Genomic DNA, 10,594 nt, shown 5'->3' on the forward strand with positions numbered 1-10,594 from the left:
TCTCAGCCAACTACCTTTCCAGTGAGGAAGGAGGTAGCAGCAAGTGGGCCAGGGCACAGAGCCAGAGACCCACTCAGGAGAAGGATTCATTCTGGGTGGAAGGGGCTGCTCGTGTGTACACAGGCAGGTTGAGCTGGAGAGCAGGGTCAGGTACCAAGGGTGAGGGCGACATTGCCAGCAAGGGTGGAGGTTGTGGATATGAGGTACTTAGGGCAGAGATGTGTACAGGGACCCCAGGCCTGAGCTCCTGGGGCCCAGTGGGCAGGTTCAAGCTGGGCCTCAGCTGACCCTGATCCCCACAGGAGAAAATGGGAGATGAAGCTTTCCCTCTGGTCTTCCTTGTTGGAGCCCCTGCTCTGGTTAATGGCAAATGGGGTTCCTGCCCACAGGAACCAGTGTTGAGAGCAGCAAGCATTGCTCTGAGATGTAGAGAGAGCCAGAGAGGGAGAGAGGGAGAGAAGAAAGGGGAAGAGAGAAAGGGATGTGAGAGAGAGAGAAAAAAAATAGAAGAGAAACAAAGAGATAGGAATAATGGTCACAGCTCCAACCATGTACTGAATATTTACCATGTGCCAGACACTCTACTTCTGCCATATTGTTTGATCCTTACACCCCAATGAGATAGGTCCTATCCTTATTCCTGTTTCACTGATGGGGAAACTGAGGTTCAGAGGGGTAAAGTGACTTGCTCAAGATCACACAGCTAGGAAGTGCTAGAGGTGCGATTCGCACCCAGGTCTGCTTGACTCCAAAGCCCATGGTCTTTCCACTGCATCATGCCACCTTTCTGGGGTGGGGGAAAGGGGAGGGGAGGGAAGAAATAGATGAGAAAAGCAGTGGGGCATGGAGGGGAGGGGAGAGAAGGGGAAAGGAGGGTAGAGAAAAAAGAGAGACTAGAGGTGAGAAGGGAAACATTTAGGATCTGGGGCTAAGCTGGCACAAATTCTCCTTCCTGTTCTAAGGAGGCTAGAAGTGCATCCTGGTGATGGCCAAGGAGGGAGAGGACCGGCTGTCTGGATGCTGGTCAGTGTGTGGAAACAGAGGGGGCTGTGCTGCCACCCCAGGGCTTGCTCTCTTGCATCTATGACATCAGATACCCTCAGCCTGGAAGGAGCAAAGAGCCCTCTTTCCCAGCCGGTCTGGACTCTGATGACTAGATTTCCTTACAGCCATTCATCAAAACAGGAACTGCCCTCATCCTACAAAATGGCTTTTCAACTAGGACAAGAGCACAGCTCTAGGGGAGAAATTGCCTCTGGCTCCCTGAACTTCCGGTGGCACCTACCGTCTTAATACATTAGCTCAACACCTGCCAGTGCTGTCCTCAGAAACCCAATGGGACATGGGTATCATCCCTCACACTGTGGACAGCCTACCAAACAGAAAGAAGTCACTTATCCCCAGACACGAATTCCTTCCAACTTGATGGGGTGGGGTGTTGGGGAGATGGGGCAGGTCTTCCCCAGGAAACCCTTCATTTCCCATCATCCCTGACTTAGAAGATACATCCCTTGTGAACCCCTCTGAGAGTGTCCCTGGGTTGCTGCATTGTCCCAGCCTTCTTCACACAGATGCCTCTGCTCCTTCAGCCTGGCACTTGCTGGGCAGCTCCTAGCTGCCATGCCTCTTACCCAGGCCAGCCTGACTGCCGACCCCCATTCCCAGACCCTGTGCCGCTGAGGGATCCCAGCCAGGCCGGCCCCCAGACCTCTGCACACCACAACCCTAAGGACCTCCGGGGATGGGTCTCCCTCAAGAGGCGGGATTTGTCACTCTTCCAAATGGCCACCAGGTCCTGGGTAGGGAACTAATTTGAACAGCGAAATGACCAAATGCCTTCCCTTGCACTGTCTGGAACCCACTTCCTGATTGGCCCATGGGACTTAGGGAAACCAGCTGAGTTTTTTTTTTTTTTTTTTTTTGTAGATAGAGTTTCACCCTTGTTGCCCAGGCTGGAGTTCAATGGCACCACCTCAGCTCACTGCAACCTCCACCTCCCGGGTTCAAGTGATTCTCCTGCCCCAGCCTCCCGAGGAGCTGGGACTACAGGTGCGTGCCACCATGCACCTGTATTTTTAGTAGGGATGGGGTTTCACCATATTGGCCAGGCTGGTCTTGAATTCCTGAACTCAAGTGATCCACCCACCTTGGCCTCCCAAAGTGCTAGAATTATAGGCATAAGCCACTGTGCCCGGCCAAACCAGCTGAGTTTTAATACAAGGCTAAGAGCTTCTTCAGAGCAGTGATTAGGCCTTTAGTCATTTCTAGATCTTTCCTCTACCTCACATCCCTCCACATCCCAACAATACCTAGCACATGGCCTTGCCCACAGTCAACAATCACAATCGGTAAATGTGCATGTTTGAGCTGGGGCTTCCAGTCTGCTCTCTGGCCACACTCTCAGGGCTGGACTGGACAGCCCAAGGCTCTTACTGGGAGATCATTCTTCCTAAGAAATGGTTAATGTGAATGCCATCTCCTCTCCTGCGGGTTTCTTTTCTTTTCTTTTTCTCTTTTTTTTTTTTTTTTGAGACGGAGTTTTGCTCTGTCGCCCAGGCTGGAGTGCAGTGGCACGATCTTGGCTCACTGCAAGCTCCGCCTCCTGGGTTCACACCATTCTCCTGCCTCAACTTCCCAAGTAGCTGGGACTACAGGTGCCCACCACCACGCCCGGCTAATTGTTTGTATTTTTAGTAGAGATGGGGTTTCGCCGTGTTAGCCAGGATGGTCTTGATCTCCTGACCTCGTGATCCGCCCACTTCAGCCTCCCAAAGTGCTGAGATTACAGGCGTGAGCCACCGTGCCCAGCCGCTCCTGCAGGTTTAAGAGACCTTCTTCCTGAATTCATTTATAGGCTAATGGAATGCTAAGGCCAGAACTGTCCCCTACCAACCTCAGATGTGGAAACAGAGGTTCTTGAAGGAAAAGACTTGCCTAAGGTCTCGCTGTGAGTTGGCAGCAGAGCTGGGACTCAGGCCTTGTGCTTCCCAGACCTGTACTCTTTCTGGAGCACCATGATGCTTCTGAATTACACGAAAAACATCAATTGCCTATAGTGTGTGAGGTCCTGGGTGGGATATGGGGCTGTGGTGAAATACTACCCCTAGAGCAGCGGGTCTTACTCCATGCTCAGGTGTGCATTAGAAGCACTCAGGGCTCATGTTCAACATATAGATTCCCAGGCTCTGCCCCCAGAAATTCTTATTCAGTAAGGAGCACCCCATCCCAGGAATCCTGACAACCCCATTCTGAGAAACTCTGCCCTAGGACATCAAAGGAAAACAAACTCCCAGCTTGTCAGAGGGTTGTAGGGATCAAGCTGTGATTTTTCCACCTGTTCCTTAGGCTGTTACTGTTCCAATTCTCCCCAGCCCAGCCACATCTCACCATTTTTTTGAGTTGGGGAGATGGGAATGAGCAGATGGGAGTTGCTTCCGTGTGCTACAGTGGAAAGAACATGTCCTGAGGGTCAAGAGACCCAGGTTTTGGTCCCAGCTCTGCCACAGACCAGCGACGGGGGCCTTGAGCAGCAACAAGTCACTCCCCTGGGCCTGTTTCCTCATCTGTAAAATTGGGATACTGATTCCTGCCTTAGATGCTTCCAGAGATATAGGGAGGATTCTACAAGGTAAATGCCAAGGCACTTTACAGAAAACATAAAGTGATATTCCAACAGGAAGAATTATTATACAGGGGGAGAAACTCCTCTCAGCATGAGGGTAAATTTAAAATTCAGGATCTTGTGCCTCCTTTAAAGTCCATAGTTCCCAGAGACCCCCAAGTTCTGCCACCAGAGCAGCGTGGGTCTATCAGCTACACTGTGGCCAGAGGTGGTGGGGTGGGAGGCAGAGGTGTGTATGGCAGGAGTTATTAAACCTATGTACACGTGTTTGGTCTAAGCTTCAGGGTGGGACAATTGAGTCTAGACTTTCAATCCAGGAGAAAGAACACAGAAGGGATGGTCTTCTGGCTCCACTCACTAGGAAAAGGGTGGAGCCTCTGGCTCCATCTTGGCTTCCTAGAGTTTCTCCTGAGGTGTCACCAAGAGAGCCACTGGCTCTGCCTTTGGCACACACTTTAGGGTGGAATTTGGGGCTGGGAAATTGGAAGAAATAGGGTTGCTGCTTCTGCTCTGAGGCTGCCTTAGGCCACCAAATCCTCCCTGCAAGGCAGCCAGGGCCCTCGGATGAGGTGGCGCTTATGCCTGCTCACCGCCCCCTGAGCCTGGGCTACTTGGAGGAAGGCTGGGTCCTGGGGGCAAGGGCAGGTGGGCAGGCAGCCCTCCCTCTCTCTCTCTCTCCCTCCCCGCCGGCTCGCTACCTACCTCCTTTCCTACAAATTTTCTTGTTGGGCTTTCGGGCGCATTCCTTGGAAATCCGCTTTACTGTAAAATGAATAAAAAACTAAAAAATAACAGGAGGCCTCTGCCCAGGGGCATGCACCCCCCACCCCCCAGGCCCCAAGAGCTGAGCTGCTCTGCAGGCGGCACATGGCAGAGAGCCTGTCCCACCATCTCCTTGTTTCTGTCACTTACCTTAGTGTGACCCCCGCGGGAGGAGGCATCAGCTAGTGAAAGAGGAGGCACCTAAGCATTGCCCACCAGGCTTGCCCCCCGCCCCCCACACACCCAGCGTCCTTGGCCACACACACCTACCACCTTTCGAAGCAGGTGGAATGGCAACAGGGGGGCCTGGTGGAGCCAGCATCCTCCCGCGGGCAGCTGCCAGTCGTGACCATACTCCCCCAGGGGACCCCCATCCAGCACTGGACCTAGACCCATCAGAGCTCTCAGGCCGGGCCAGGCCCCTCCTGGCAACAGTGTCACTCACACATGGGAGCTCGGACAATGCTGGGAGAGGGAAGAACAGGGAGGGGGGTGGGAGGCCAAGCAGAGTGATGGTTAGAAGCATTTTCACAGACAGACAGACGCATGCTGCAGGGCACACAACCACATGCAAGCCACAAACACAACAGGGCAGCGGGAGGCAGGGAGGGCACAGTGCCTGGCCGCAGCACTCACCATCCTCCGTCGGCACATAGACGTTCAGGTAGAGACAGTCTTCGTTGGGCTCCTGGATGTAAGTAGCGACGATATCCAAGTTGGCAGTGAACCAGACTGGCAGCATGACTTCGGGCACAGCTGTGTGGATGTTCTGGGGGCACACTGGGGGAAAGTGTGTGGCGTTCCGGATGCCCGACCAGGATGGGGGTGGTTCAGGGGGCAGGAAACGTTTCTCGCCGATCGGGGGAGCTGCGTAGGGCACCCCCAGGTATTGGTCCACAGGCCCCAGGATCTCACTGGGCAGTGGTACCCGGGCACCCCTTAGCTTCCCAAAGTGAGTGTTGACTGTGGGTGCTGGGGCCTGGGTACTGGCCCTCAGCGCCAAACTGAGGAACCACAGGGTGAGGCACAGGCTCCTGCCAACCGTGGGCTTGGGGCTCAGGGACAGCGAGGGCGGGCCAAGCCGCAGCCACATGTTCCGGGCAGGGGGACTGGCAGGAGAGGCAGACTCCAGGGTCACAGCATCAGCCCAATAGGCAGCCCCTTCATGGCCACACTGACTTGAACCTCAAAACTGAGCTCTCGAGGGACACCTACAGGTGCCCAGCAACGTAGAGAGCAGGTCGTCCAAGCACCACAGCTTCAGAAAGGGGACTCCCTCAGGGCCAGACAGGCCTGTGGAAAGAGGGAAGTAGGTGTCATCCAAGATGGTCTGGGAGGGTGACAGAGTTGGTCTTTGGGGGCCCCACTGGGCTTGGGCTATTCTCTTATAGGCAGGAGAGGTTTCACATGGCCAGGGGCCCAGATGATCCACTGCCAATCAGAACCATTCTATGTGCCTGACCATGGCTAGAAAATCCAAGGGGCTTGACAGTGACAGTTGTTGCCACTGCAAGTTCCCGGTGCCCAACTTCAACCCCACAGTCAAAGGGGTTCATCAGGGTCGGTTGGAGCCAGAGTAGCATGTGACAGCCAGGGGGTGGGGAGAAACAAAGATGGAGCTCAGGTCCCCGGGCATGCTGCTTGAGCAGAGCTGTGTAGCCCTTGGGACCTGGTAAGCCCACACAGGGACCTCCACTTCAGGACAGGGTGGGATTGTCAACCTCACTCTGGGACACTAAGACACAAGAACAGAAAGCAGCGAATCGGCAGAGTCCCACAGAGAGACTCCCTTACCCTCAGGCAGGGCAGAGGGCAGGACAGCCATTCACCGGAGTCCCTGGACCCTCCTGCGCCCCTTCTGTACATTTCTCCTCAGCCCTCACTGCTCCCAAATCCTTAAGCCTTGTCCTTTCAGTTGGCTCTCTCTTAATTCACACCGAATTCCAGAAGTGAGGTAGAAAGAGTTCTGCCTAGCACCCTAGGCATTGTGGATGCTCTTCCGGTGTATTATAAAATAAACAACGGAGCGTGGGGAACACATATTCAGAGACTCATAGAAATAAACTCACAAAGACTCAAAGAGGGAATGAGAGAGACCAAGCCAGGATCACAGACACTGCGATATTCACTCACAGAGACATACATTCCAAACCCACAGAGATCCCCTCATATAGTCCCACATTCTGAGACAGAGCGCCTCACATAGCCAGAGCCTCACAGAGTGATACATTCAGAGACACACACAGAGACTTACTGAAATATAATCACACATACCCGCATAGGTAAATATCCAGACACATGCAGCATAATGGTGACACATAGGTGGAGACAGAAACAGAAATAGCAACACACTCAGACACACAGGCCTTCTGACACAGTTACACAGTCAACACATAGACACAGGCACACACAGATACTCCCGCATGCTCCCGCACACACACGCACACACATGCACATGCACGCCACATGCACATTTAGTTTTCCTCCATTTCTCCCGCCTTCCAGATTGCAGGTCTGCTCCTTTAAGAACTGGTGAAGGGGTGGGGGAGGGAGATTGGGAACGCCCGGCAATCAGCCACCACGAGAGGGGAATGAGAATCTGTGTGTGTGTGTGTGTGTGTGTGTGTTGTGTGTGTGTGTGACAGAGAGAGAGAAAGAAGAAAAAGGAAGAGGAGGGAGGGTGGGTAAAGTGGCTTAAGGGTGGGGGCTCAGAGGAAATGAGGAAATGGGGAGCAAAGTATTGGGGGGGAAGATCCCAGACACTGCCCAGAATGCACCCGGGTCGGGGGAGGAGGGGAAGGGGAAGGAAGGGGTAGGAGTAGGGAGGTGGGGCAGGAGGGAGTGGGTGGGTGTGTGTATGGGGGGGGATAGTCCGCAGCTGAGTTCACACAATCCCCCATTCACCGTCTCCATGGCAACTCCAGGGCACAGACCGCTCATTCACACAGCTTCCCCGCCAGCAACCCCCCCACATTAACCCCCTCGGTGCTGCCCCACCCCACAAATTCCATTAACTCTTTCCGGATGACCCCCTCTCCAGTAACCCTTCGGCGCCAAATGCCAAATTCTCCTTTGAGTCAATTCCCTGCAGCCCCTCCCCCGTGAACACCTAGACAATCGGACCGACCCCCAAACGCCCTCTGTACCCTAGGACCCACTGTGAATCCCCAAGGCCAAGATCTCCATCCTTGCCCAACTTGCAGTTTGGGAGAAGACAAGGGGAGGCAGCAATGCCAGGGATGAGAATGGCATCTGGGGGTACTTTTGGGGCTGCAGAGGTGTTGGGCGCGGGGCATTGTGCAGGAATGGACCAATATTGAGAACTGCAGTATTGGGGGCTATGAGGGCTTGGAATGGATTGGGGGATGGAGTTGCACTGGAATGGGGGAGGATAGGATAAAGGCCTCCATTGGGTGGGGGGGCTGCAGAGAGTGGGGGAGGGAGCCTGGCTATGAGATGCTATGATGGAAGGGGGATGGAGCTGCACTGCAGGGGAGGGGGACTGGCAATGTGCAATCCCGGGATGGGGCTGGGGGCCCTCAATAGGGGTATTTTGATGAGCATGCGGGATGGGCTGTGGAAATAGAGGAACCATGGGCGGGAGGATGATAGGGATGCGGGATTTAGGGAGGAGGTAGAGGATAGAGAACAGAAGCGGGGGAGGATGGGGGTCAGGGGTGCCGATGGAGAACATGGGGTTGAGAGGGATGGGGGCCACTGGCTGGGGAGTGGAGGAGCCTGGGATAGGGAGGGGTTAGGATGGGGGCAAGGTATGGGCAGCTAGAGGATGAGAGACCGGGGCAGGCGGCCTCACCTGTTCCCCGGGCTGCTGCAAGCGACTGAACCGGGCCACGGACCACCCATATCGCCTCCAGGCCAAGGGCTCCGCACCCGAATCCCCGAGATCAGCTCTCCGGCAGCCTGGCTGCTGTGCCCGCGCACCGAGGGGGCGCGCTGCGCGTGCCCGGACACGGGGGGGCGCGGTCCCTGCCATTAACTCTTTTGTGCCAGAGATGGCTCAAGTCCTGGGGCATGGCCCAATTCCCCCCATGCTCAGGCACGTTCCGCTCCCTCTCACGCGCGCGCACACACACCCCTCAGATTGCAAGCTATCAGACAGGTGATCTTCCAGGGCAGCTAGCCCAAACTTTACCTGCAAAGCTTGAGACCTTGACCCAAAGGGAGAAACTGAGTCACTGCCTGCAGGAACCCTCAGTCATACTACACAAAAACACACCTCCACCTCAGTCAGCATCCCTTCTCAGCGCCAGCACTACCCAAGCAGCAACCAGTGGGGCCACTCTGCTCTCATCCTGTCACTCTCCCAAAGGTCAGTGCTGTTCCCTTCTGCTGCTTCTGCTGGGGCATGTCAGACTCAGACTGTCAGCATGCCAGTTGTCTGACCATTTCAGTCTCTCCCCTCCAGGTTCAGTGTCTTCATGTCTTGTTTTTGTATGTGGCGCACCTGCCGTTTGTTTAGTAGCCCCAAAGCCCCGCTGAATGTCCCTCATCCCAGCCAAGCCTGTACTCCTGTGACTCCTCAGAATGTTTGTCAGGATAGAGTAAGGGAGAAGAAAGTTTCGGTCATGTTTGCCTTTACGCTGTCAAGGAGTTCCATTCCTTGTGCACGCAACTCTTAAACTTGGTAAGTCCCATATAAGCAAGGGCTTCGTGGGCCTCAAAGAGGGCTATTTTATTTTTTATAACTTGGGTATTGATTGGCGCTCCTGGTTTTGCCAGCACACTAGACACTTCCCAGTAATAGGGTGCAACTATGGCTTGCATGTTATCCTTAAGTTGTCAAACCATCCTGTACCACCCACTCACAAGGCTGAGGCTGATCCTCTTCCAGCCCTAGCTAGGCAGGGCAGAAGACTCCAAGACTCCACTGTAGTAAACAAGTTGGCTCTCCTGGACAGCCTTGGATCTAGAACTCAAACTGGAAAGCAAGAGGGCGAGAATGGCCTGCCACAGCTCCAAATGTGACTCTGGGGTAACAGTTTTGCGTTTTCTCTACTGTAAAATGGGAGAGAGCAACAGTCATCCTGGGTAACTGCCAAGGTGGGTCATGTGAGAACAGGCAGTTCTGGCAGCAGGGCAGAGAGAGAAAGGGTGCTTATTTTTACTGGTCTTTCTTCCTCCTAGAACCAACCAGTCCTTCCACGACCTATTCTATGATGGCACATGCCAATGGAGGGCAATTTTTCATCCAGGCATGTGACTCTCAGAGAAGTTCTCTGTCCTATGAAAGGTATGTCATTTGGTGCATTATGGGGACCACACAAGATGACGAGAAGCGTAGGCAGTGTCTGTCATCTCCACCTTCCCCAGCTTGTTTGAGGCCCAACATCTGGGGTGTTGTGGAAGAATCAGGTTCCACTGATGTTTCCCCTGGCCTAATGGCCCTCCTCAATCCCAGTGGTATATCCCCCATGGAGGAAAGCTTACGTTGCAACATTTAGTTGAGAAGGTTCACTGCCACTTCTTAAAAGACTAAGGGGCCAGGTGTGGTGGCTCATGCCTGTAATCCCAGCGCTTTGGGAGGCCGAGGTGGGCGGCTCACCTGTGGTCAGGAGTTCAAGACCAGCCTGGCCAACATGGTGAAACCCTGTCTCTACTAAAAATACAAAAATTAGCCAGGCGTGGTGGCATATGCCTGTAATCCCAGCTACTCGGGAGGCTGAGGCAGGATAATCACTTGAACCTGGGAGACAGAGGTTGCAGTGAGCCGAGATTGCGCCACTGAACTCTAGTCTGGGCGACAAGAACAAAACTCCGTCTCAAAAATAAATAAAGAGAGACTAAGGGCCTGTACTTTAACGTGTTGCCATGTTGAAGAGGAAGAGAGGGTAGCAATCCAATTAGAATTAAGAAATTTAGGCCAGGTGCGGTGACTCACGCCTGTAGTCCCAGCACTTTGGGAGGCTGAGGCAGGCAGATCACGAGGTCAGGAGTTCGAGACCAGCCTGGCCAATATGGTGGAACTCTGTCTCTACTAAAAAAAATACAAAAATTAGCCGGGCGTGATGGCACACACCTGTAATCCCAGCTACTCAGGAGCTGAGGGAGGAGAATCGCTGGAACTTGGGAGGCGGAGGTTGCAGTGAGCCGATATTGCCACTGCACTCTAGCCTGGGTGACAGAGTGAGACTCCGTCTCAAAAAAAAAAAAAAGAAAAAAAAAGAAAAAAAGAAATTTAGAGTGTAAGGT

At 53.9% G+C, this 10,594-nt stretch overlaps 1 protein-coding gene across 1 annotated transcript in view; it reads right to left on the minus strand.

The window, feature by feature from the left end:
* NLGN3 (neuroligin 3) overlaps positions 1-10,003 on the minus strand; it is a 28,445-nt gene extending 18,442 nt beyond the window's left edge. The window contains 3 exon segments of the mRNA XM_033201311.1: positions 4,325-4,384; positions 5,021-5,677; positions 8,199-10,003. Of these exon segments, the coding sequence (XP_033057202.1) occupies positions 4,325-4,384; positions 5,021-5,477 (517 nt within the window). The 5' untranslated portion in view covers positions 5,478-5,677; positions 8,199-10,003.
* Positions 10,004-10,594: the final 591 nt, after the last annotated feature.

Source organism: Trachypithecus francoisi, unplaced genomic scaffold (assembly GCF_009764315.1).
Source record: "Trachypithecus francoisi isolate TF-2019V2 unplaced genomic scaffold, Tfra_2.0 Lachesis_group6, whole genome shotgun sequence".
Lineage (NCBI taxonomy): Eukaryota > Metazoa > Chordata > Mammalia > Primates > Cercopithecidae > Trachypithecus > Trachypithecus francoisi.